Source organism: Bos javanicus, chromosome 7 (genome assembly GCF_032452875.1).
Source record: "Bos javanicus breed banteng chromosome 7, ARS-OSU_banteng_1.0, whole genome shotgun sequence".
Taxonomy (NCBI): Eukaryota; Metazoa; Chordata; class Mammalia; order Artiodactyla; family Bovidae; genus Bos; species Bos javanicus.
This window is the reverse complement of record NC_083874.1, coordinates 38,149,633-38,177,373: the sequence shown is the minus strand read 5'-3', so window position 1 is coordinate 38,177,373 and position 27,741 is coordinate 38,149,633. Positions and strand designations below refer to the sequence as shown.

The 27,741-nt window shown below is 43.4% G+C and overlaps 1 protein-coding gene, 2 non-coding genes and 1 pseudogene across 6 annotated transcripts; 1 reads left to right on the top strand and 3 right to left on the bottom strand.

The window, feature by feature from the left end:
* Positions 1-397: 397 nt before the first annotated feature.
* On the bottom strand, positions 398-24,318 carry ZNF346 (zinc finger protein 346). Of its 4 annotated transcripts, none has more exons than XM_061423046.1 (7): positions 24,075-24,316; positions 16,553-16,656; positions 15,887-15,979; positions 13,977-14,121; positions 9,694-9,924; positions 4,221-4,314; positions 398-1,882 (listed from the first exon to the last, which is right to left on the bottom strand). In XM_061423046.1, exons 1-7 carry the CDS (start codon positions 24,247-24,249, stop codon positions 1,795-1,797), a joined length of 930 nt encoding a protein of 309 aa, XP_061279030.1. In that variant the 5' UTR covers positions 24,250-24,316; the 3' UTR covers positions 398-1,794. The 4 variants fall into 4 exon arrangements, with proteins under 4 accessions (XP_061279030.1, XP_061279031.1, XP_061279032.1 ...); XM_061423047.1 differs by having other exon boundaries at positions 9,694-9,876; positions 24,075-24,315; XM_061423048.1 differs by having other exon boundaries at positions 24,197-24,311.
* Positions 20,888-20,994, bottom strand: LOC133252264 (U6 spliceosomal RNA). Its single transcript, XR_009737876.1, has one exon. It is a non-coding gene; the product is annotated as a U6 spliceosomal RNA (small nuclear RNA).
* A 1,171-nt stretch (positions 24,319-25,489) lies between the features above and the next one.
* TRNAR-CCU (transfer RNA arginine (anticodon CCU)) lies at positions 25,490-25,562 on the top strand. The gene has a single exon. It is a non-coding gene; the product is annotated as a tRNA-Arg (tRNA).
* An 822-nt stretch (positions 25,563-26,384) lies between these two features.
* Positions 26,385-26,967, bottom strand: LOC133252000 (peptidyl-prolyl cis-trans isomerase H-like; annotated as a pseudogene).
* Positions 26,968-27,741: the final 774 nt, after the last annotated feature.

Sequence of the window (27,741 nt, the reverse complement as noted above, 5' to 3'; positions counted from 1 at the left end):
CCAGAGGAATGGAGATGAATGATGCTAGGTCTCTGCCCTGAAGGAGTTAGCCTGGAGAGAGTCAAATTGGACACCGCTTCCCTTTTGGCCTCCCTGTACATCTCCTTTCCTGATCCCCTGAATTCCTTCTCACACAGCAGCCACACGATCATCTCAAACAAAGTAGATTCCCAGCTTAAAGCTTCTAAAGACCTCTGTGAGGCCCTCCAAGATAGCGGGAGGTACATGAGCAGATAAGCTTGTATTGAATTTAGGGCACCTGGACTCTGTAGGACTTCTACAGAGCTGCCAAGCAATTTGGATACCTGTTTCTGTCCCCGCTCCTAAAATTACTGCTTAGGGTGCTGGAAGTCTGAGCAGGGTGAGGGCAAAGGGTAAAGATACACATACTAGACGATTCAAATCCCAGATCTGTTGAGTTGCAGTCTGGCTCATGGGAGAAATTCTTTATTTAGATGCTTCAGTGACCAAAAGATAGAGCATAAGTGCGCACAAGCGTGCGCACACACACACACACACACACACACACACAAATACACAAAGGCATTTACAGGCAAAGGGACAGGGAGTGGAGGGAGGAGCCCACAAGAGCAGATGTGGACTTCTCTGACCCAATGAGGAGGGACCTCAGAGGGTGACCCTCCATGGAATTCCTATTTGAAAGCTATGAGGTAAAGTCCACTCCCAGTGAAGTCCCAGGCCATAAAGCACAGCAGTGTTGTAGAAATCTACATTTGGGGCTGGGGACATAGCTGTTTCCTCACTGCAAAAGCTTACGCCAGCTCTCTTTTCTATTCCCTTAAGGGTCCGTCTTGCTCCTTGGTCTCAGAGTCTCCTAGTGGGTGATGGGGGAGGACTAGCACCACAGCAGCCTGGGTGGATGGTCTGCTCGCAAGGGGAACAAGAGGACCAGTAGGGCCGAAGGACAGCGGCCAATCTCGGAGCTGGCTGGTGTGAGGGCAGTTTCCCTTTAAAGGGAGAGAGCCATCCAGGAAATTTTTACGTGGGGACCTTCCCACATGACCCTGTGCCAGAGCACCTCTGATGGAGGAGAGGAAAGGCCTCTGTTGGCATTTTCTGTGATCCCACTGGGCGCTGAGGCCTCCTTCGGCTCTAGCTTGTCCCCAGTTGCTGCAGGTCCTTAGCACCATTCAGGACTGTGGAGAAGGGGAAAGCGGGAGAGCAGTGCTCTGCCAGGACTGTGTCACCGCTCCAGGAGGAGACTTCACAGTGGGCAGAAATCTGGACAACTGGCCAGCATCAGATACCAGGCTCAGGAAAGCTCACACTCTTTGCAGGGCGGGAAGTGTCACATGAACTCCAAGCCTCCATGTGGCAGCCACTTCCATCTGCCCTTTCCTACCTAGGCCAAGGCTTAGAGTGAAAATTCCGGGTTTCACTGGAGATGCCTAGAGCCTAGGGAGACCTCTGTTCTTTAGCTGCAAGGAGTGGTCCATAAGCGACCTCTAGTGGAAAGACAGGCCTGGGGTCTCATGACATATGGCCCAGAAGGGCTGATGAAAGGGAAAGGCCATCCTCCAAATTATCACCCTGGGAAAAACCGAGTCCTGTCAACATCTCTGCTTCCCTTACCCTGACCTACAGGGCCGATTCCAAAGGGGAGGAGAAGTAGATTTGCCTGGGCCAATCTGAGGCTGTCTATGGTCTACTCCTGCCTCAGGCCTGTGTACTCTCCAGGTGTAAGAAAGGAAGAAGAGGGAGCCAAGGGCTGACCACAGTAACAGGAAGCTGGCTCATGGCTGGTTCAACTTGGGTTGCTGGACAGAAACACCTCTAGTTTTCCAAGGTGGTTGAGTCTTTCTGAATGGATTGCCTTTGCGTGGGAATCTGGCCCAGAGGTGATGCCACGGTTTTTGGTGACCTGTAATTTGAGAGGGAACAAAGGCATAGGATTAGTCTGTGGTGGTTGTGATGGTATCCCAGGTAGCTTATTCTAATGATAGTACAGCTCTTTCAGGGTGTGGAGTAATAAGCAGGGCAGCTCTCCTTTACTGAGGACCACTGCATGCCAGGCACAAGGCCGGGTGTTCTGCTTTCAGTATACTGTTTCATTCTCTGCTAATTTTGCAGGCCGGGGGGACCAGCACCCCCATCTTATATACAAGGAAACTAAAGTTCAGAAAGTATAAGTGACCTGCCCACAGTAAGCTGTTTTAAAGTGTGGTAGATTCAGGACTGAAGCCCATGCGTTTCCTCTATACTGAACCACTTTTCTGCCTGTGGGGCTCTACATGACCTGGATGGGATAGAAAGACCATTCTCCTCAGCACATGGAATCAAGTGGCTCTCCAGTCATGACCTCACTAGTATCACCTGATACTGTCTGATTTGTTTTGGATTTGTTTAGGATCTCTTTCTACCATCAGAGGGGGATCAAATGGAAAAGAGAAAAGCATTGGTCTTGGTTCCTACCATAGCCCTGGTGCTCAAAACAGGGTTTGACACATAATAGGTGAACAATAAATCGTTGGTGAGTGAATGAAAGCTTATCTCTAATAGCTCCTCTTATCAGGACTAGGACTTCACATATATTATCTCTAACACTTACTTCTTCCCATAAGGTGAGGAAGAAGAGCTCCATTTGGAAACAGCAGAGCAAAATGAATGGGCTTTGGAGTCAGAGGTTTGAATACTGGGTCTAACTCCAAGTAACCATGGGATCTATGGCAAGTTACTTAATCTATCTGATATTAGGTTTCCTTGGGTTGTAAAGGGTTGGGGGAGTCCTAGTTCAGAGATGCTGTTGCAAATTAAATGAGATTGAATTACGTGTTCAACAAATTATACTATAGTCTTTGTTTTGCTTTTTTGTACCATAATCTTACAGAGAACAAATCGGAGGCTCAAAGAGGTTTATTGACTCACCTAAGGTCACACAGCTGGAAAGTGTAAGAAGAAAATAATAAACAACACTAGCACTTTCAGGTCTGGGTAGCCCCACGGTAGGGTTCTGACTGGTTCCGAGCTGTTTGCCAAAATTGCCACCAGCCAAGCTGCAATGCTAGAAGCGAGATGCAAGCCAAGTTGCGAGGGCTTGTCTCAAATCATATCTAAGGGGAGCCTCACGAGTTCTCCCAGTTCAAGATGCATCTATCAATAAAGCCAGTGTGGGAGAAGAGACTTCAGGCAGAGCAGAGAGGACCAAGAACATTTTGAGCCTAACACTCTGCACTTCTACTACCTTAATTCACTTGCTCTGTAAGCAATGCAGAACCAATCATCAAAGTCAAAGCAGTCATCTCAGCAGATCTGCCTGAAACTGTTTCCTCATCTGTAAAACAGGGATAATTCCTATCTCTGAAGGTTATGCTGTGGCACACCGTCCACACTACCCTCCTGAAAAGCAGGGACTGAACCATCTGAGCCCTCCCAGCCAGATGTGGCCTGTTCGTATCACATGGCACCACAACCCCCTAGTCAGCATTGCCCTGGAGGAGCATGCTGTGAGCCTGCCAAGCCTCAGTGTGAATTGTAGCTCTGCTGGTTGCCTATGTCTGTAAATTAGAATAACCCTTTCCTCCCAGGACTATTGTGAGGATTACCTGAGAGAATCTGCTTGGCATATGGCCTGCAACAGACCAGGAGCTCAACCAAAGAATGTGAGTCATTTTCAAGATTATTACAGACAACTCTGTTAGTCTCTTCCCTTTAAAGCACTTACCACCATTTGTAATTATTGGTGGTTTGCATGGTCATCGTTTTTGTCTCCTCCCATCAGAATGTTAGGTTATCAGAGCAGGGACTGAGTCTGTCAGACTGGGTCTGTCTGGGCTACCACTAGGTGTTCAGTATTTGATTAATGAAAGAACCTGGTCATATTTGGTAAAAACCTGTAGAGGGAGCTCTTGCCACAGAACCAATGGCAGTGAAGACTAGGGTCTTCAAGCCAGTGGTGGGTTGGGGTTGGGGAGTGTCCCCAGTTAGACTGATAACATGTTGCCAAAAAACTTAGGAGACCACTAAGAGAATCATTTCTGTTTTTCTACTAAAACCTTCAGCCCAACAGGTCTAAAGACTGGGGAGAAGCTGACAGGAGAACTCACATAGGGGATACTTCTGTTGACTGACTGAGCTTCTGCTAACTAAAAAGAAAAGACCGCCAGGATTCCTTTTTAGCCAAGGAATACCTGGCTTTGTTCTGATTCCGAAGCCCTGAACTCCTGCTGCAGACCCATGAATTTCAAAGTGTGATTACTTACTGGTTCTTGTGTTTGAAGCCGCTGACATGAGCTTGGTACTGTTCTATGGAGTTCAGCACTATCTTGCATGTCTTGCAGGGGTAGCCCTTCCCGGCTGAAACACACATAAAAGTCAAGATGCTTAGTAATCCAATAAGAAGGGACCTGGGGACTCTGTGCTTCTCACAGCATGTGCAAATGCCCTTCTGAAGATGGACGAGTGGAGTGAGGTTAGGTCGTTGGCCCTGGTAAGAATCCCAGAGGCCTCAATGACTCAATGATCAGGGGCACATGTATGCCTGTGTGTTCCCTGGAGCTGGGAACCTCCTTGTTCCCCACTGCCCTGTACCCTTAGTCCCAACATGGAGCCTGGTCCAGAGTAGCTGTCTGCTGAGGAAATAAATGATTGATAGAACAAAGAAGTGACATTTGGTGTCACTCTTTTCCAACTGGACTGTGCCCTTAGATGAGAGATCTCTGGGAAGGCAGCCCTCTCCTTGGGCTTGCAATAACAGTAATTAACGAGAAGGCCTATAAGGAAAATTAATCTCTCTACTGTGGGGCTCACAGACACCCTTTTTCACTAACAGGGCTGTTCCAATGACAAAGTGGCCTTTCTTCACATGGTCTAGCAGAGACAGCATGGGTTGGGAGCCAAGAAATGGGGCTGGACTCCTGGCTCTGCATTCACATGACCTTGGCTAAATCCCTTTGCCTTTCTGATCCTCAGCTTTTCTCAACTATAAACCAATTATACCATACCCATAATATTTACAATAAAAAGCAGTTATTATTTACTACGTGCCTGATATAGTCATGCACTTTATATTATTTTGATTGATGCTCATAAGGATCCCATGAAAACCATCCTTCTCTTACAGAGGAAGAAAATAAGGCATGGTCACATGTCCACAAACCCAGAGTTAGTGAATGGCAAACAGGAGTGGCTGACTATGAGGTTCTACTTACCCAGCATGCCTGGTGCCAGCTGAGCAAGGCAGGCCACTGTATACATGACTTCAAGAGCCCTCTGACACACCTTTTGAGTCATCTGCCATCCTAAAACCTCACGGCTCTGGAGTGAGATCACCTAGGTTCAAACCCCAGCTCCATCATTTCTTACCTGTAGGACCACATGCTAGGTACTTAACCTCTCTGATATGTGTAAAAGTGGGGCTTCCCTGAGACTTAGGTTCCATACCTATAAAATACAGTTAATATTAGTATCAACCTTATAAGGTTATTGTAATCATTCAAATAAAAGTAACTGACACATAGTAAGTGTCCAGTAAATATGAGGTTTTGGCTTATTTGTATTTCACTCTTATAGGTTCCATGAGTGATGCTGGCAAAAAAGTGGAGAGTATCTTTTAACCAGCCTTCCATGGCAGCTGGGAACACCAACAATCTCCTCTAATTCAATAAGCTAGCCAATGTTCCCAGCTACCTTTGTTTCTCTTGTATCTTCAGGTATTTCCTGGAAGACATATCCTTTTAAAGTATTTAAGGGGAAAATTATTGCAATTAGAATTCAGGTCTTTTTTAGACACTGAAGGCCAGAATTCATGGTTCAACACAAACAGGCAAAAGACTCATAATGGACTAGCAGAACCACCATCCCTGCAAGGTCCAGGGTAGAACCCGCGGCTGGTGTGGGGGTAACAACCACCAATGGTTAAGAGTCACTGATGCCCAGATTACAACAGCTCACTCATCATCTATTAAACACCAAGCACCATAACAAAATTTTAGATACATATGCCCTTGGATTCTTATAACAATACTGGAAGATAGGTAGGTGGTTTTCTCCATTTATCAGAGCAGGAAGCAAGCTCAGGGAGGTTAAGTGACCTGGGGTCACAGCTGGATTTGCCCTCTGGTTTGTGAAGCTCTCATCCTTTCTTCTGCACCACAGGTCTCTGGACTCTTCTATGCAAAGTACATCTCAGTGCAGAGTATACTGATCTGTAAGCTAGATTCAAATCGTCACTTGGGGTAAGTGAAGAATTCATTGGTGCTTCTAAAAAACAGCTTTGTTCAGTACCCACACTCATCCATTTTTATCTGGTTTTCATTTGACATGTTTGATATTCTGGTTTCCCCCTGTGATCTTATGAAAAATAAGTCACTAGAGCTCATTTTAAAACATCTGATTTATTTGGAAAAGCACCTGTATCTCCTCCCTTTACTGCCAAGACTTTGAAAGCCCTGTTTACAACTGCTTCTCCATTTCCTTGTCTCTCAATTATTCTGCAACCTATCCCTCTACATGCACACACGCTCTTTCTGAGGCCAATGGAGGCTTCCCTGTATCTAAACTTAATGGACAAATGGATGCTTATGCAACACTTTTGTATTTGGCTTCTCAACAGTGCCTGACAGCACGGGTGATTCCTTCCTCCTTCAGTCTCTTGCTCTTGCTTTCAGCATGCCACACTCTTGATTTTTCTTCGCTGGTGGTTCCTTCTCAGTTTCTTTTGCTGTCTCTTGTTTGACCTTTACCATTTACTATTGCCAGTTTCAGAGGTTTCAATCTTGGTTTTCTTTCTTTCCTTTTTTACTATTTTAAATTGTGGTAAAATACAAATAACAGAAAGTTTACCATCTAATCTATTTTAAGTGTCCAATTCCGTTAATGTTAAAGGACAGTTCTGGGTTAGAGAAATTTGTGTTTTCATCATGTTAAGTATCTTCACATTATTGTGCAGAACTTTTGTCATTTTTGTGAAACTGCCAATCTATACCCATTAAACTCTCATTTCTCCCTTCTCCTAATCCCTGGCAACCACATTCTACTTTCTGTTTCTATGAGTTTGACTACTCTAGATATTTCGTACAAGTGAAATCATATAGGAATTTTCTTTTTGTGACTGATTTATTTCACTGTGTATAATATCCTCAAGGTTCATCCATGTTTATAGCACATCAGAATTTTCAGAGGGCTCAATCTTAGGCCCTTCACTCCTCTCTCTCCAAATTCTCTAAGGGATCTCATTCGTTTCCCTGATTTCAAGTACCACTTATTAGCTTCAAACATATGAAACTATCAATATTTAGCAGTTTCTAACCACCAAAATGGTGGTATCTCTAACCAAGACCTTTCTTTTAGGTCTACACCTATGTATCCAACTGCCTCTTGAACATTCCTACTTGGATATCTCATGGGTGTCTTAAACTCAGGCTGCCAAAACCTGGTTATTCACCTTGTGGCTTAAGGCTAAACCCTGACTGCTCGCTTTCCTTCAGCTCCCACACTGAATGGCCAATTCTACTTCCTATCTACCTCCTGAATCCATTTACTCCTGTCTATCTCTACCAATGCCACCTTAGTCCAAGCTCCCATATTCCCCACTACGAATTACTGCAACAGCCTCATTGTTGGTCTCTCTCCACTACCCTTCCTCCTCATTCTAAACCATTCTCCACTTTGTAACTAGAATGCTCTAACTAATAATGCTGAAGATGTGAATGGCTTCCCAGTGCTCTTAGGATAAAGGCTCAAATCTCAAACATGACCTACAGTGCCATGATGGGATACCTGCTCATCGCCCCAGCATCATGTTGCCCCACACTATCCCTTTTGCTTCTGGGAGCCTTTGATCCTTGCTCCTCCATCTTAAGTTATCTTCATAGCACACCATTTGTTTCTCTTTCTAAAGCTTGCCACACTTGTAGTTAATTGCTCAATGCCTGTCTGCTCTGCTAGACTCTAAGCTCCATAAGAACATGGACATGTAATTAATATATGTTATATACACAATGCCTGGCGTATATTAGGAAAGAGCTCAACAAACATTTCTTGACTTTGTATGAAATGAATAGACCTGAAAGCCTGTCCCATGTACAGAGGTTGAAGAAACTAGGGGATCAGAACAGGGCAGAGAAAGCAGACCTGCTCTGTGCAGGAGGCAAGGCCCTAAGGAAGGAGGAGCGAAGGTGATAGGGGGTACAGAAAGAGGATTCCAGTAACCCAGGAGGGATGTCGAGAGCTCCAGCGACTGAAAGCATTCGGCTACCTGAATGATATGCAGGGCTTAGTTTGGCATTCTTGAATAAATGAGAGAAATGTGGGCCTGGAGTACAAAGCAAACTCCAAGTCTTGTTTAATCTGCTTGGTAGAGGCTACATCTCACCCTTGTGGGAGACATCTGGACACTCTGGGTCATCCATCTCTCATTTGACTCATACTTGTCATGATACATGCCAGAAGCCCCATGGAAACTATTCTGTGGACCTACCACAGAACCTTACCTGGATTTCAGTGTTGGCTGCCACAGTCTAGCATGGGATCCAGAACAAACCATTTCATCTTTCTGATGCTAATGTCCTCATTTGTAAAATGGGAATAATCAACTGTGCACAACAGAGTTGCTGTGAGGATTAAATCAGGTAATTACACGTGAGAGTATCTAGCCTAAGGCCTGGACTATGGCAGCTATTGGTAAGTGCAGGATGACTGTCTGAAAGAATGAATGAACAAGGGTGGACTGAAGCCAGCAGGGAAAAAAAGCCAAGCTGCGAACAACCTAAATCGTTTGGGAAGGCAGAAGTCCTGTCAGTGGAAGTCCCTGCTTGCACATCCCAGGTCAACACCCCACCTCTGTAAGTAAGAAGGGGGTCAGAGTCAGTTCGATATTTCTGCTGACACCCTGTACCTGGAGCACCTCCAGCCAAGTACACTTAAAGCTGGAGGCAGGGGGAAGGAGTGTAAGTTTTGGAATCAGACAGAGCCAGAGACCCCGACTGATGCTGTCATTTATTAACATCAGGTCATATCAGCTGTATGACCTTAGCATGTCACTCTGAGTTTCATCTTCTTTACTTGTAAATTGGGAAAATCACAAACTATTTTATAGGAATGCTGTGGGGATCAAATTATGCTGTATACATTAATATCAAAGTGGGATGTGATACCTTTTCCCCCCACCTAGGTTTTCATGAAGGAATTTAGTTGATCTGTAAAGAAATCAGATGATTTAAGCAAGAAAAAAGTATCTAGGAGACAGTTCTAGGATTAAATATGGTAATTCAGCCTTAAATGGAGGAGGGTGAATACAAGGAGAAGGCTTTGGCTTGAGATACAAGAAAAGAATGGATACAAGTTAAGATAAGCGGCCTGAAACACTGCAGTGCCTGAATCCTGCCAATAAAAAAGAGACAATGAGGGAATGGCCAGGCAGGACCAAGTAAAGCAGGGGCAGGGACTAGAGCAAAAGAGGGTCAGCTGTAAATCTGGCTTCCAGAGTCTTTCAAAAAACTGAAAGATACGGTAACAAATGTTTAGCACTGCCTAGGAGAGGCACGTACTCTTCAGCTGACTACATCCCTTTCTGGCTTTTTCACTTATCAAAATTTCCCATCTAGCGTTTGCAAGCATTTGAATTTGCAATGCTTGCTTCAGAAGACCTAAAGAGGAAAGGCACACCCTTGATGGTCCAGGGAGCTCTAGCAGTCAAGCCCTGATCCAGCTCTGGGTGTGAGCTAGGCCCCTTACCTGAGTCAGTGACAGCAGGGTCGGCCAGCCGTCCGTAGTGTGCCATAAGTTTGAGTTTGGTCTCCTGTTTCCTGTGTTTCTTGCCCACATAATGTTGCTGAGCCATGACAGGGTCATTGAAAGTCGCGTGGCAGAGGCTGCAGAACTTGTCTGGGTCTATCATCTCTCTATTCTGGTGCAAGGCTAAGGTGGAGGCCATAAGGAAAGGGTTTGTAAGGCGTTTCGACAGAGCTGTGGTGAGAAAATTCAAACAGAAACAATGAAAAAACCCAGAAGGTGCGAGGCTTTTATGTATGCTGAATGCAAAGAAAGGCTGGGTCACTAGTTAATCATACTTGCATATGGGGCATTGCCTGTATGAATCACACAGTGAAAGCCTTCTCTAATTGAGAAGATATGGGGGAACCCCAAGACTGGCTCCTTTGTTTGGCAGCTTAAACTACTTTAGGCACGTGAATCCCTATTTTCTCATATTCCGAGGAGGTTCTGTACTTCTGCTACCCATCTGCCAAATTACAATAGATGAGAGATGTACATGCTTGCAGTCTTTTCATCCCTCAGAACTCCCCAGAATGTTACAGCACATAGGACAAGAAATGTGGGTGTTTTATTCCCATCCTTAAAGTACCCGTTATAGATCTGGAAGCCAATGCACAGATGCACAGCCTGAGGGTCTAGAGGATCATTTAGAAAAGGCGCCACACTAAGGGGGCCTTTTGAGCTGCACTGCCTTCTATGCTGAGTTGGGAGAGGAGAATGACACTGACATTTAGTTACCAGCTTTGTATATACATTTTCTCTTCTGGTCTTCTGAATTATGCTCTGCAGTAGGTATCATCTTGCCATGATATAGAGAAAAACCAAGGCTCAGATGGGTGAAATGACTTACCAAAGATCACTCAGTTAATGAGTGAATCCAGGTCTGTGTGACCCTAAAGACCATGCCCTCTTTGCTATGCCAGGCTGCCAGAGTGTGGCAGGGAGACAAGAAGGCTACAGCCCATGCGTTTACCTACAGAAAGCATCCCTGGCTCGGATCTATGAATTCAGCTAATCAGAGCCTGGTATGGGCATATGTGTAAACCTCCTGTGGGCCAACAAATGTCCTGACTATAGGCTGCACTGCTGCTTTAAAAGGTGGATGCCATGGCTCACTCATGAGCCCACGTGGCTGGAATGGTATCAATCCAGTAACCACTGCTTTAAGAATGTGGCCTAGAACTCCCACCAACGGTGGAGGAGGGGTGGGGTTCAGCAGCACTCACACACAGATGCTCTTTCATCCCTTCCACTTCAATGGGGGAAGTTTTGAGGATTTTCAACAAGCCAGAAGAAAGTTGCTGGCTTTTCCTACATGGTTTTCCAGTAGAGAGACTCTTGATTCTCCTGGCTATTAATTTTCCTTAGTCATTATTTCAACAAGTCACTGGAAAAGTAATGGACATGTTGCAGAATATTCAGTAATATGAGAAAATATTCAGTATGTGGTGTTGAGTGAAAAAAAAAAAAAGCAGGTTATATAGCAAACTATTTCTTTTGTCCTTAGTTCTGTAAAACAACCGGTAATATGTAGAGAAAGACCAAAAGCATTGAGTAAAAGGATACTTTTCAGTATTTTCCACCTTTTCTACAGTGAGTGTAGATTTTTGATATCAGAAGAGATAAACATAGTCATTAAAACGTAAAGGTCAATCTTTAAAAGACACTAAAGAGAAACATCAGAGGTGAATGGTTCATTAAAGTTGGAGGAACCATTTAATGGACATCCAATAAAAATGAGAGCTATGGGAGTCTTCTTTCAGGAAACAACTTGAAATATAGAAAGAGAATTCTACAGGACTGTTCACTGTAGTGTTATTTATAAATACCAACAAAAGAGAGGGAGAAAACGTAAATATTCATCATTAGAGGATGGTTAAATGAATGTGGTGCAATGGGACATTGTCATTAACAATGTTTATGAAAAACTTTTTAATAACATGGAGAAATACAAATGTTCTATTAGTGAAAAGAGTATAAAATAAAATTATACACACAATATGATCATATCATTATTAAAAGACATGTGCAATCTGTATGTGTGTACTGGTATTCTGAAATGCTGCCAACATATTAACAGTGTTTCTCTCTTGGTGGTAGGATTTGAGTGGTATTTACTCTTCTCTTTGTACCTTTTGCATTGTTTGAACTAGAAGTAACAATGAGGAGTATGCATTGTTTTTATAAAAACAATAAAGTTAAAGTATTTTACATTTATATACATAAGCTAGACACACATAAAACAAATATAGACACAGATATACACACATACACATAACAAAAGATTATAGGAGAAATAGTACTCCAAAATGTTAACAGTGGTTGTCTTTGAATGGTAAAATTATGGGTATTTTTCTTTCCATTTATCTATGTTTTCCATACTTTCTACAATATGCTTGTATTACTTTTACATTAGAGAAATGTTTACTTTCAGAAATATAGTTATAAACTCATGTAATAGCATGGAAATGTGCTCTAACTACAAAATTAAAAGTTAATGCAAGATACAAATGGTACATGAACTATGATTATAACTATATAAAAACACATCTGTTATGTGGCAAGGGCCAAAAGTAAATATGAAAAATAAACTCTTCGATATGGAATCTTTGGTCCAGGAATATTCCAGGGAATTTTCCCATTTATGTAAAGACAAGTTCATATAAATCTAAAGATAAGTGATCTTACAAAGTTCTGTTCTTAAGCTAGTTTCCTTTGGCCTAATGTTTTGGTACCATAAATGGTACCAACAGTGACTTCACAAAAAAAACAACTAGTACTAGTATAACTTAATGACGAACAAATTGGAAGCAAGGCCAATGACATGCTCTGGGTGGTGAATGCCTGACCAACCGCTGCATTTTATGTGGGGATTCCACTCACTATCGTGGTTGTGCTGCTAATACCGACAATAGAATCTGCTGGGTACTCTCTGGCAGTCCAGTGGTTAGGACTTGGCGCTCTCACTGCTGGGGCCCAGATTCAATCCCTACTTGGGATTGAATCCCTGCAAGCCGTGCAGCACGGCCCAAAGACAAAACAAAACAAAAAAATCCTAAAATGTCATTTACTGAACATCTATTATGTCTCAGGGCCCTTATATGCATTATTTCATCCTCATAACGTATGAAGTAGATGATATTATCAACATTTTATACGTGAGAAAATTCATGCATTAAGTTCAGTCATACAGATGGTAAATAGCAGTGCCAGGATTTAAACTTGGGCATCCATGACTTCATCTGCTGTTTTATTGCTAGAATACTAGATTTGGGTGTGGTAAGACAGTATAATTATGAGTGATTTTTTTTTTTTACCCTATTCTTCAAAGTCTTCTAAAACATAATTGTCTTGTTTTCATAATACAGCAATTCAAAAAAGGACAAGTATTACAGATAGTATAGTCTACCTCTTGGTCCAAAATAGAGAAGAAAAATTACTGAGAAAAAAATGATATAAAGATCAAAGAACCTTCAGTCTGCTAATTAACTGCTAACTAACTGCAGTTAGGAGAGATGTAAAATCCTAAAAAGTCAAAGAACCTTCAGTCTGCTAACCAACTGCTAACTAACTGCAGTTAGCAGAGATGTAAAATCCTAAAAAGTCAGTAGTTAATGAGATGAAAATGAAGGCTGAGCCCCAGTGGTGACAAGATAAAGGGGGTTATTTTAGAAGTCACTGCCCTGGGAATGGATTCATGGCAGCTGCAAACACTGTTTGTTGGGCAGTACTGGCAGTGCTGAAGTCTTCAGCTTTGAAAGGCAGGTCCTTGTCTTGAGGAGAACAGGCAGCTTAGAGGATTAAAGTGAACAGGGCATAACCTGAGCACACAAAAAAGACAAAAATCTAACTTTTAACTTGGAATACATGGTAATAAGGGCAGGTGGATGCTAGGAGGGAAAAATCTAAGTGAAAGAGGCAGGAGACAGAATGCTCTCCTGGTGTGCATAGCCTGGAGGACTTAGGCACTCCCGAGTTATAATTATTTGTCAGGACAAAAGCTCAGGGCTAAGAAGCTTCTACAGAGAAAGACTGATATAACCAAAGAAAGGAAGGTTAGGTGAGTAGGACTCTGAGGCTGCATTTCAATGAAGCTGTGTCTACTCTGATATTTTTAAGGGCTCTCAAAAGCAGTTCAACCTCTTCAAGTCTGCGGCCCCAGTGAGCATTTCTGGGAGCACCTGGCATTGGTGCCTTGAGGACGGGAGGGGTCCCGATATAGCACCACTCAGGAAAACCAGTACCTTCCACCTTAGTGGATTGCTGCTTCAGCTTTAAGTTCTTTGCGTGGGTCTTCCCCAGGTAGTGCGACTGGGCCACGACAGGGGAGGAAAAGGTCATGTTACAGATGGGGCAGCACTGGTTCTTGTCTTTGCTTCTGCTGCTCTTCTGGTTAGGAGAAAGAACACAGGTCTGATCACGCCACTGCCCGGCCAGAAAATCTTCACTGGTTCCCCACTGCCCATAGGAGAATGGGCCTTCAAGGCCCTCTTCACACACTGACCCCAACCTACCTTTCTGGATTCTTTCTGAGCTACTTCATCTCATGCTCTACTCACCACTCCCCGTTTTGTTCGCTGCTACTTCCACGTTTTACTTGGGCCGTTCCTACTGCCTAGAATGGTCCTCCTTTCTTTCCTGCCTGGCGTATGTCTGCTTAGCCTTCAAGGCCCGATTAAATATCATCTCTTCTGAGAGACTTTTACTCAAGAAAATTACTCAGTAAAGAATTATCAACCTGCTTTGTGTGATTATTCCAGGAAGAATTAGCTTTATTCTTCCTCTATACTCCTGGAATACATTAAACAGACCTCTATCATACCACGTGCCACCCTAAACTGACAGTGTTGTAGCTTAGGAGACTTTCCTGTGGACTCAAGTTCAACGTCTGGGCAAAGACCGTTAGACTCACGTATGTTTCCTATCCTTAGCACCCTGGGGGAGACTGGCACACAGCAGATGTTCAGGGTTTATTGAACAAGCCCATTGGATATTATTTGATGATTATGACTAGGCTAGAAAACAATGTATTTCAAGCCTATATTAAGGGCTTCCAGGATCTCTTTCAGGTCTGCTCTCTGAATAAAATATTCATTCTAAGATAGGATTTTTCAATTTTGGTACTATTAACACTTGGGGCTGAATAATTCTTTGTTGGATGTGGAGGAGTCTGTGATCTCATTTGAACTACTGGACCACCCCGAGAGTTGAGGGATTGGAGATATAAAGAGGTAAAGTGACTTGCCCAGGGCCACAGAGTTGATACTGTCTTTCTGAATTCCACATCATAAGGAAGGCAACTAGGGGGTTAGTGCAGTGAATGTGGAGAAAGGATGAGCAACGCCCTTCCAAACCTGTGGCCCCTGTGATAGGGAGGCACAGTTTGTAGTGTAAAGTCTAACTCACTGAACATCCACTAGGAATTGTAATTTGACTTTACAATACCCTTACAAGGTAGCAACTATTATCTCTACAGAGAGGTTAAGTGACTTGTCCAAGGTCACCCAACCAGTAAGTTCTAGAGCTAGTATTTGGCCCTAGTCTGCTGACTTATCATCCCATGATATTTGCACAGCCTGCTATGGAACAAAAATAATGGTACACCTGAGGGACTGGGGTTGTTTCAGCATAATTCTCACAGTATTGCTAAGGCAAAAGCAAACATGTTTACATCTTGATCAGAGCAAGAATTTGGAAAAGTGTTCCTTCCACTTGTTTATTCCCAATATTCAAGTGCTAAACTCAGTTCTTTCCATTGGATCTCAAGAACGTAAGCATTCTGGTTTCCTTCCTTTCTCTTCCTGAGTAGGGCATGGACAGTGGTCCTACTCTGACAAACCATTCAACGTAATATATAACAATGGCTCCATTTACTGAGCCCCTACTATGTGCCAGGCTCTGTGTTGGGTGCTTTAATAAACCTTCCTTCATTTTTGTTTGGAAAAATCCTGAAAGGTAGTTGATATTAGCATCCTCATTATTACAGAGGAAGAAATCAAGCCTCAGAAAGGATCAAGACTTGCCCAAGTCACACAACAGGGCCAGGATTTGAAGCCCAGTCAGTCTGACTCAAAGCCCACGCCCTTTCCACCACACCAACCTGCCTGCTGGCTTCATCAGGAAGTGAGTGGTCTCAACATGGCAGCTGGATTACCTGATCTGAGTCTAGCCTCTTCATTTCCCCCTTTAGTGTCTCCATTCCATGGATTGCTAGGTATCTCTTCACTTTGTTGGCATGTTTTTTGCTCTGTAAGAACCCAGGAAAAAGATCAAAGATACCCAAATGCCATTTCATACCTAAGGCACTCAAAAATATCTACTAGATTTTCAGTGGTTCATCCTCACAGAAACTTTTGAGGAGGAGAGGGTAGGGGGAAAATATAGTTTATTGAATTCCTACTTTGTATAACGTACTTAAATGCTGTCCAATCTAATCATAAACATTTATGAGAAAATTATCATCATCTCAATCTTATAGATGAGGTAACTGAGGCTGAAGATAATGAGGTTTCTTGACCAAGAGGAGTAGCAGAGTTGTGATTCAACTACAGGTTTATTTAAAGCATAGACTTTCTACTACACCAAGCTGTAAGGGAAGATATAAGTACAATGATCTTGATTTGGATGGAGAAATGAGACTCAGAAAAATTAAGCAACTCAGTCAAATTAAGACAATCAGTCAAATTAAGACTCAGTCAAAAATTAAGCCAACATGCATGGAGGCAACATCTGGGTGGCTAAGAAGGAATTCACTGTGCAAGCCAGAGAGAAGAGGGGACGTGGCACTGGGTCTAGAAAGTACTAAGGTCCAAGGGCATACCTGATAGTGTGCCAGCTTCTGGGACTCAGAAATGAGCAAGGCGCAGCAAACCTTACACTGGGTGTTGGTGAAGAGACACTGGTTCTTCTGGATCATGTGTTCCACTACAGAGAGAAAAATAAACACTCTGTGAGTTAAAAACCTGCCTCAATAGCACTGTCTTTGAACACTGCCTCAAATGCAGGCACTGAATAATGGAATGCCATGCTATTAAATCTGCCACCCCTCCCCTAAGGGCTTTCATGACTCAGGCTATATTCTTGTGCCACCAAACCTATAACTTACTTTATAATTTTATGTAGGCTAACTTTCTTCACTAAATTCTTTTAAAAAGGAGTCTTTAAATTACAAACTTAAGTAAAAACCAATAAAAATGAATACATTAAAAAAGAAACAATTCTAGCTAGATACTGGTGTGAGAAGCTTGCAGAGCTTCCTAAAAGGAACATCAAGAGAGTGGCAACTGTGAGGAGACGTGTTAAGACATGGTAGCAACCAACTGACACGTCTTCTCAGGTAGAACTGGAAGGACTGAAAGACTTGAAAAGGAAATAATTCTCTTACTGTTCTTGATCTGAAATCAAGATTTTGAAATATCTAAAATTACTCAATATGTCATGTAAGTTCCACACGGCAGGAAACCACAGTATTAACCTGTACTTAATTGTTGCACCTGGAAAACAAGGCCTTACTTTTTGAAGAGGGAGTAAAATCTCACTCCAGACATTTCTATTACCATGGCATTGATAATCTGAGGCAGGGATAAGTCTAGAAAACCATGATGAGATGGCAAATCCATGTTTTTTATCTTCTACTCTGGATCAAAAAGTGGACAAGATTTCCTGGAGGGAACTTTTGGGTGGGGAACTTTTAAGGTTCTTCTCCTGCAAGAACGAAAGCTTATTTATAACAGCCCTTTTGGGAAGAAGGGGTGTTGTCTGGCTATATTTCTGCTCCTTGGAGTCCCTTGTTTATTTCCCCATTTTTCTCCTACAGTGTTTGGTAAATTTTTCTGAAAGACTTTGGCTGCCTCAGCCATTCTCAGAGAAACAAAAGGAAGTGGTTGCGTGAATAGATCTGGGACAGAGCTTTTTAATTTTTATTTATTTATCTTTGGCTGTGCTGGGTCTTCACTGCTGTGCGCGGGCTTTCTCTAGTCACAGCAAGCAGGGGCTACTTGTTGCAGTGTGAAGGCTTCTTATTGCAGTGGCTTCTCTTGTTGCAGAGCACAGGCTCTAGGGTGCATGGGCTTCAGCAGTGGCAGCACATGGGCTCAGTAGTTGTGGCTTCCAGACTCTAGAGCACAGGCTCAATAGTTGTGGCACATGGGCTCAGTTGCTGTGTGGCATGTGGGATCTTCCTGGATCAGGGATTGAACCCGTGTCTCCTGCATTGGCAGGTGGATTCTTTACCACTAAACCACCAGGGAAGCCCCTGAGAGCTTTTTAAAGGGAGGGTGAGAGGCTCCTCAGAATGCAAAGCCCACAAGAGGAAAATGTTACCCAGGGTCCAGGCATCCTCTCCTTGCCTGGAGATGTTGGATTATTTTATTAAAGGAGATGGGGTTTCCTCTCAAGAATATTCAGAATCTGATTCCCAGAGACTAAACAGTCTATGTTTATGTCTTTTATGTCATTTATGACTTTGTATCCCCAATATCTAATAAAATGCATGACCCAGAATGGTCATCATTAAAAAGTCTACAAATAACACATGCTGAATGAGGGTGACTCTCTAGGGACTCTCTTACATTGCTGGTGGGAACGTAAATTGGTACAATCACTACGGAAAACACCATGGAGGTTCTTTAAAAATTGAAAAAAATAGAGTTGCCATATGATCCAGCAATCCCACTCCTGGGTGTATATCCAGACAAAACTATAATTCAAAAAGATACATGTACCTCTATGTTCATAGCAGCACTATTCACAATAGCCAAGACATGGAAACAACCTATATGTCCATCAACAGATGAACAGATAAAGAAGATGTGATACCTACACACAATAGAGTATTACTCAGCCATAAAAAAGAATGAAATAATGTCATATGCAGCAATATGGATGCACCTAGAGATTATCATACTGAGTGAAGTCAGACAGAGAAAGACAAATAACATATATCACTTACATGCAGAATCTCAAAATACGACACAAATGAACCTATCTATGAAACAGAGACAGACTCACGGACATAGAGAACAGACTTGTCATTACCAAGGGGAGGGAGTGGGAGAGGGATGTATTGGGAGTTTGGGATTAGGAGATGCAAACCACTGTATGTCGAATGAATTAAACAAAAAGGTCCTACTGTATAGCACAGGGAACTATATTTAATATCCCATGATAAAACCATAATGGAAAATAATATGAAAAAAATATCACTTTGCTGTACAGCAGAAACGTATTCAATATTATAAATCAGTTACACTTCAACAAATAAATTAATCAAGTCTCTGAGGCACGAATGTCTGGCATATGCAAGAAATGAAGAGAAGGACACTGTGGATACAGTATGGTGAATGAGTGAATAGTGGTAGGAAATGAAGTTGGGAAAAACAGCTTGAGGCCTGCCAGATAATGCTTGAACCAGTATAGGCCTCATAAACCATGATCTGAACTATGGATTTTATTCATAGTGCAATGAGAAGTGATAAGATATGGCTTACGTTTTGAAAAGATTAGTCTGTTCATTGTGTCAGCAGACTGTATGGGAATAGGAACAGAAGCAGGGAGAGCAGGGAGGAGGCTGCTGCAGTCTTCTAGGCAGCACATGACAGAAATCTGGACCAGGTAGGTTGTCAGTGGAGGCGAGGAAAAGTGGATGGATTTGGAATTATGTTCTGGAAGTAGATCTGACATCCACTTTCTCTGACTGGATGGAGAGGGTGAAGTAGGACAGGAGTCAGGGATAACTCCTAGGTTTTGAATTTGAGCAACAAGTAGATGAGAAGTGGAGGAAGACAGTGTTGGAGGGGAAATTAAGACTTTTCCTTCAGCTATATTAAACATGAGTGGTCTAACATACACATGGGTAGAGATATCAAGTAGTCACCTAGAGATGCAAGCCTGGAGTTCAAGGGAAAGGTCAGAGCTGGAGATACAAATTGAGAATCATCAGTGTATTTATCATGTTTAAAGCGGTGGACTAGAAGAGGATGCCTAATGTAGATGGAAAAGCAAAGAGTTCTTGGGATTTTAATATTTATTTATTTATTTTGACTGTGCTGGGTCTCTGTTGCTGTGTGGGTTTTTTCTCCAGGTGCGGAGGGTGCGGGCTTCTCACTGCAGTGGCTTCTCTTATTGCAGAGCACAGGCTCTAGGGTGCACAGGCCTCAGTAGCTGCATCTTGTGGGCTCAGTAGTTGTGGTTCTCAGGCTCTAGAGCACAAGCTCGTTACTTGTGCCATACAGGCACAGTTGCTCTGCAGCATGTGGAATCTTCCTGGATCAGGGATTGAACTAGTGTCTTCGGCACTGGCAGATGGATTCTTTACCTCTGAGTGGACTGGATTCTTTACCAATCCCAGGGAAGCCCCTGGGATTTTGAGTCCTGAACCCCCCAAATTTAGAAGTCAGGCAGAGAAAGTGAAATTGGACATAAAATAAGTAGAAGGTAGAGCTTGCAGCTATAGTAGAGTGAGGAATCATCTTCACCCAGAGCAACTAAAACTGGACAAAGTTGACAGAAACAATCCCTTCAGTGCTCTGGAAACTGATCAAAGGTACTTAACAATCTGGGAAGCAGTTATGCTTGCACAACTGCTGAACTCTGGATGAGAAGAGCAGGGATCTGGGACTGCTCTTATCACCTCCCGCACTCAGTCAGAGCAGAGGTTCTACCAGGAAGAGGCAGGATGTGAGAAGCAACAGCTTCCCCATGAAAGAGGAAATTACTTGAGTTGGAGTGGTACACAATGCCCTGATCTTTTGATAATGTCGGTGCAAGTGATGGTCTCAGAGGCAGGTGAGCAGGAAAGGCCAAAGGCTCTACTATAACCCGAGGTTAGTCATGTCTGTGGCTGAGACTGTGTGGCAGTGGGGACCTAAAAGGGCCTAAGGTGGCTAAATACTCCTGGCCAACTCTGGTAGTTCACATGAACCTAACTGATGCAAAAGAGCCTGACAGAAAATAAAAGTTAGGGCTGACTTTAAAATGGCCTGAACTTTGAATGCCCTTTCCTACATACCCACAGATCCAACTGCAGAGGACTAAGGCCTTACTGACTCCAGGTGTTACTGAATCACTGTCTGACCACTAAGCAACATACAGACATGTGGAAGACATATCATAAAAATGAACCAAAGTGGGAATATTTGCTCTTCAAGTCTTTTTTTTAAATATGGAATGCTTCACGAATTTGTGTGTCATTCTTAAGCAGGGGCCATGCTAATCTTCTCTGTATTGTTCTAATTTTAGTATATGTGCTGCCGAAGCGAGCACTGTTCTTCAAGTCTTAAGCCACTACATAAGCAGTTTTCTTCCAAGCTTGGAGGAAGTCCTAACTATTCCATCATGAAATCACATGGAGAGACCAAGACTACATGAAAAAAAGAGATACCTAGTCAGCCTCCAGAAGTTCCATCCACTATTGTTTCAGCTCTAGCCACCATCTGATTACAATTGCAAAAGGGACCTTGAGTCAGAACTGTCCAGTCAACCCTTTCCTGAATTCCTGACTTACAAAAATCTGCAAGAAGTTCATGAGGCTGGAGGAAGCTAAGGTCCACAGAGGGGAAAAAGACTTACATGAGTTATCAGAATTCTGAGAAGGTGGCCTGAATGTGCATCTCTGTTGGTCAGATACAACTCTAATCCATCTACCACAATTACCACAGGGGACAGGTTTGATACAAGCAATTAGGTGCTTAGAAAATATTGGAAAGACTGAGGTACTAGGCTGAGCCTTCCGGAAATGTCTCCAGGAACAATGCACGCATTACTCTTCCAACATGTGAGATAGTCTCTTAGGCCTGTACCGCAGCCTTGCTGAAGTAAGAAGCTCCATGTCACTGAACAGGCCTCTTAACCTATGAAGCTGGAGAATGGATGGTGGAACACTGATGTGGGAAGACCTTATAGTTTTACAGTTTTTCTTGATAGTACCAATAGTCTCAGGAATGTGATTTTCACCACATTTCTACCTTCCAAATCTTATGAGAAAGCACCTAATTGGTAGGATTTATTTTGTATCTATATTGTAGATAATCAGAAGATGTATGGGGCAGAGGCTGAGAGATCTAGAATGTGAAACAAAGGGCTGATTTTCACAAGGTCATGAAGGAGGGACAGCAAATCTAGTCATATCAACAACTAAATTAAATGTCAATAGTTTAAACAGCCCACTTGAAAGGCATAGATCATTAGAGGATAAAAAAGCAAGAATCATACAATGGAATTTTATTTAACAATAAAAAGGAATAAAGTATTAATACTCACTACAATTTGGCTAAACCTCAAAAACATGCTGAGTGAGAGAAACAAAATGCAAAAGACTATGTACTATATGTTCCATTTATGTGAAAAGTTCGGAGAGGGCAAATTTATAGAGACAGAAAACAGATTAGTGGTTGCCAAGGGCAGGAGGTGAGAGTGGGGATTTAATGTAAAAGAGCACAAAAGAGGGACTTCCCCGGTGGTTCAGTGGCTAAGACTCCACACTCCCAATGCAGGTGCCCCGAGTTTGATCCCTGGTCAGAGAACTAGATCCCACATACCGCAACTAAGAGTTGGCACAGCCAAAAAAAAAAAAAAAAAAGCACAAAGGAACTAATTGGAGTGATGGAAATATTCTAAGTTGGCCTAGGGTTATACAACTCTATACTTTTACTACAAATCATTGAATTGTACAGTTATAATGGGTGAATTTTATGGTGTATAAATTACAACTCAATGAGAAAACAAAAATTATAACTAAGAGAAAACAAAAAACCCAAAGTGAGTAGGACTTGGTTTTATAGGTATCTATCTAGACCTCAAACAAATCCTTGGACAAAGTGAGATCAGAGAAATGAATTGGTCTTTAAGTGATTGTGTGCCCTCACACACACATAAACAGTTCACTTTCCAGAGCACAGCTGCTGTGTTCTCTGCTTCAAGGTCCAGAGCATGCCTGCTCTGTCCCCTGAGGACAAAGGTCACTTCCTCTTTGTGTACCCCCAACTTTTAGACTTTCTTACTGCACCCACTACATTATACTGCAACTGTCTTGGCGTCTGCTTCCGGGACTAGACCACAAGCCCCTCCAGAGCAAGGACAGTATTTTCATCTCTGCAGCTTTGATTTCCAGCCAATCCTGGGAAGAGAGTATTTGTCAAATTAATGAAAGGAAAATTGTAACTGTGTGCCAAACAAGTTTGAAAGTATAAGAATGAGGGAGATAGGAGCCTCATATTAATTTAAGAGTCACACAAGACTAGTTTAACTGGTAGAGTATATATAGGGTATAGGTCTGTCATGTGTACCACCCCAAATTTAAACATATCTTCCTTGGATGTGGTCAAAAATTTCATTTTATCCCATGGCAATCAGTTCACAAGCAATATATTAACTTCCAAGATTAGTCTGCTCAGCAAGCAAACAATTTAGAGAAATCTGATTTCTCTGCAGATTACCTGACAGGATTAGCACAAAAGCCCAGTTTGTGTACTTCTGGGTTAGAGTTAAGCAGCTAGCTCTGCTAAGAACTGTGAAGTGGGTCACAAAACGGGGTCACAGCAGCTCTTTCTATTCTCCTCTTTCTATCTCCATCTTATCCAGGGCCAGGTCAAGTGCAGAGCAAGCTGGGAAGCTCAGAAATGCCCTTCTAGGTGGCCTTATGTATTCCATTCTCAACTTTGGGTCAAGCGTGGGATACAAACAAGAAGCTGGAGCCAAAGAATGCCCTGACCAGCTTCTCAGGCTCCTGGCCCCCATATTAGAAAAAGGACCCAGCTGGTGGAGACAAGAGAAGAGACACCAAAAAACAAAAGAGGTAAGCCAGGACTCAGTCACCAAGTCCAGAAGGAACACTGAGGTAAGGAGGCGGCCTTCTACAGCCCTCGGAAGTGCAGGGCATGAAAAAAGGAGGCAAAAGACACTAGGGATGGGAGAACCTGGAAACTGGGACGATGAAGGGGCTACGAGGCTGGCAGGGAAGGTTCTGGGGGTCTCCGAGATGGCCTAGACGGCAAGCCTAGAGATTCCAGTCCTCGAATTCAGGAAGAGGTGAGCTCTGGTACGTGACGAAGGCGGGGGAAAGAAGCCCACGGCGAGCGTGAGAAGGCCACTGACCATCTGCGCGCGATTCTTGGGGTGCCGCAGCCTGGATTTTTCAGGGGAGCTGGCCCACGGCGCCCGGGCCATAGCGTGGTGCACGAGTCAGGGAGTCCCCTGGCGCCTCGCGCAAGGGGGCGGGCCGAGCGCCAGGGGGTGTGACGGTAGACCTGGGGGCCGGTCCATGTCCCCGCCCCCCGCTTCCGCCACTCCCCGCGAAACTAGCAGGCGGGCGAGGGGCTTCCAGCCTCTGAAGCCCCCGGACTCACCTTCCTCCCTCCCCACTGGTTGCGACCCGGACACTGCTTCCCAGAGGCGGCGCGCCCTCTCGCGGTCGAAGCGCAGCCCATCCGGTTCCCGGCCCTCCCGCTCCTCCGAATTGTTGTACGACCTGGCCCCGCCGCTGTCCGCATTCTCCACCGTGCCCAATGCAGGATACTCCATCTTCCCCGCAAGCTCTAACCGGCCGATAGCTGCTCATGAATCTTGATCTCGCGAGATGTGGCTGGGAAGATGACTTTGCCAAGAAATCTCGCGAGGTTTGGGCACCGCAAGGCTCCTTTGCGACTTTGGCAGGAGCGCTTCTTTCTTGTCGCTGCGGAGCTCGTGCGGTGGATTCGAAAGTCGGTTGTTCCACGGCAGCCCCCTTCTCTGGGGCAGGGCCGTGCGGTCCTTGGCTCAGGGTTCTCACCTTGCTCACGGCCAGCTTTGACACTTCTCATTTTGTTCTCATGAAGGCCCTGTTATATGGGAATATCCTTTTCATTTCACTAGTAGTGCAGCAGAGGCTCAGAACCTAGAAATGATTAACTCACGAGTTTGCTACTAGTAAGTGGCAGAGCTGGGACTCGATTACTTTTATATTAGGTACCATTTGAGTTCCAGGTGCTGACGCCTAGGTCACAACTCTCTCTAAACTCCACTCCAAAGTAACTGTCAAAAGTCAAAATGTAATCTTCCAACCCCACACCTCCTCCTTCCCTAGTCTTTCGGAGCCCCGATCTCTTGCTATGGTATTTGTAATGTCCTTACTGATCCCTTCACTTACCTTTCAGGTATTCCCCAAACAGCAGACCCAGAGATTCTCTTAAAGCAAACCATATCATGATACCCCATGCTTAAATTCTCCAAAACCTTCTCATAATTCTTTTGTAAAAGTCAAAGTCCTTGGTTTAGTCGATAGGGCACTATGCAATATGAATTTTCTTAACCTCCTGACCTTATCACCTACTGTGTTAGCCTCCAACCCCTTCATTCCTGTCCCACTTACCCTGTTCTGGAATGCACTTCCCCCACATATCCTCATGGCTCAGTCTCATTTTTGTGTGCCCCTCCACATACACTTCATATCCTCCTTTACTGCTCTCTTTTTCTCCTTAAAACTTACTATCAGATACAGCATGTACTTCACTTTTTATCTTATTTGTTGTTTGTTTCCCCACTAGAAGGCAAGCCCCAAGAAAGCAGGAATTTTGTCTGTTTTGTTCTCAGTTGAATCTCCACCACTTTGAAATAAAGCCTGAATCCTCATAGATGCATACAAAATATTTGTTGAATAAATGAAACTTTTGATATAAAGTTATTTCAGTCTTATTTATTCAAATGTTTGTTGAGAGTTTTCTATAAGCTACATGTTTTGGGGCATTGGAATACAGTGGTGAACAAGACAGACATAGGAGGGACTTCCCTGGTGGTTCAGTGGTTAAGACTTTGCACCCCTAATGCAGGGGGCTCAGGTTCAATTCCTGGTCAGGGAACTAGATCCCTAGCTGCAACTAAAGAACCACCATGCTGCAATGAATATCTAATATCCCACATGCCACAACTAAGACCTGGTACAGCCAAACAAATAAATTATTAAAAAAAAAAAAAGACAAGGAATCTCTAGTAGAGTGTTTTTTATTCTTGTGAAGGAGAGTGTAATAAGTTAATAGGTAGAGAAAATAAAACAGGAGTATATATTGAGTGAATGATAGGAGAGGAACATTAGTTAGGGTGGTAAGAGAAAGCCTCTGAAGAAATGACAGTTGGCTTAAGACCTGACTGAGGAGAATGGAATGGCTGTGCAAAGAGCTGAGGAAGCGTGATCCAGGCAGAGGAAAGAGTAGGTACAAAGGCCCTGAGGCAGGAGTAAGCTCACTGTTTAGGAGGACAAGAAAATGGACAGTATGACTGTAGTCCAGTGAACAAGGGTGACAGCGATATCAAAGGAGATGGAGGAGGACGTAGAGAAGAGATTTTTGTTGCCTGAGATCACAGAACTCATCAGTTACTCATTTAGCTCTATGAATTTTGAATTCTAGCTCTGTGTCAGGTCTCATGCTAGGCTCTGGAGCTTCCAGTGCAAGAGATGACTGATGTTTGTGCAGTGCTTTATAGTTTATGAAGCACCTTTAACATTAAAATAAAATGATTTTATTTACAGTTGACTTACACATAAAATCTTGGGTTCTGAATCTGTGATGCCTCCAAGGTCTCTTGATCAAATGGGGCAGCAGCCATCAGGGAAGCCTCCAGAGGGGCCGATCCAAGTTATCTTACTCAAGAGTATCATATCAAACAAGGGAAGGCCTGCAGTGGCAGAGGTAGAGGGTCTGAGATTCAGTCTCCCTCTGGACTAAATCTCCCCACACTGTGAGATCACCAGAGGCAGCTTGGTCTTATTGTTGGGGCCTGTGGGAACATTCTCAATATTTCTCATCACCAAAAGTCCATCAATGATTTTTCCAAACACCATGAGCTTCCCATCTAGCCAATCACACTCAGAGCAGGTGATGAAAAGCTGGCAGCCATTTGTACTGGGACCGCTGTTTGTCATGGAAAGCAGGCCTGGAGCTGAGTATCTAAGTTTAAAATTATCATCTGCGAATGGCCCCCAGTAGATACTGGTGACTCAAGTACCATCTCCATTAACAAAATCTCCACCCTGAATCATGAAATCTTTTATGACCCTGTGGAAGGTGCTCCCTTCGTAGCTTATTGGAACCCCATCTTTTCTGAATTCTGTGTAGAACTGCCTAAAATTCTCGGCAGTCTTAGGCACAATGTCTACAAAGAGTTCAGTCTTCATGTGGCCAACTTCCTGGCCGCCAATGCTGTCATCAAAGAATACCATGGGATTGACAGGGCTTGAATTTGCCACTGCCATGGCTCTCACCCAGAAGCAGATGAAGCACCTTTAACATTTAATCGTCAGGGTAGTTCTCTTATGATAGATTCTTATTTGTCAATAAAGGCAGAGAGGTAAAGGTTTTATCAGGGTCACACAGCTGATTAGTGACAGAGCCTAGTCACTCTTGTACTTGAACATACCAGTCCTCAAACTGCAAATCCATGGCTTTTTGCCAATACCAGATGACCTAAAAACCAACGACTGCATGTTACTTATTTATCTTAAAGAGGATTTCTAGATATTTATATTTGCATTTTGCTGCTTGCTAAGTTGCTTTAGTCATGTCTGACTCTGCAACCCTGTGGACTGTAGCCCACCAAGCTCCTCTGTCCATGGGATTTTCCAGGCAAGAATACTAGAGTGGTTTGCCATCTCCATCTCCAGGGGATCTGAATTATTCAGTTAGAAATACCAAGGGATAGAGAGCATCTCTGTTTAAGTCCCAGAACTCAAGCATATGTAATTTAAAAAACACAATGGAACAAATCTTGAGAATGGGATAGTTAAGATGCTTTAGGTTTTTGAAAAACAATCCCCAGTTCCTCACTGTCAATCCAGTTAGATACTCAAAATAATTTCCATTTATTCTCCAATGAATGCTGTCATGATTTGTCTCCTGTGTCGTTACTGACGCAGAGTCCTGAGCCACAGCACTGAGTATCTAAACAGCCGTGTTACCAGTTTTCTGCTTTGTCTCCGTGTAAATGCCTCTAATATTGGTCTAGGCCTGGACTCCTTATTGGGACCCAGCAGTCTAGGTAATG

Coding starts and splice junctions, on each gene's coding strand:
- ZNF346 (XM_061423046.1), bottom strand. CDS start 24,249: ATGGAGTATCCTGCATTGGGCACGGTGGAGAATGCGGACAGCGGCGGG. Junction 16,657..24,074: donor ACCAGTGGGGAGGGAGGAAG/GTGAGTCCGGGG, acceptor TTCTCTCTGTAG/TGGAACACATGATCCAGAAG. Junction 4,315..9,693: donor CCCTGCTGTCACTGACTCAG/GTAAGGGGCCTA, acceptor TGTGTGTTTCAG/CCGGGAAGGGCTACCCCTGC.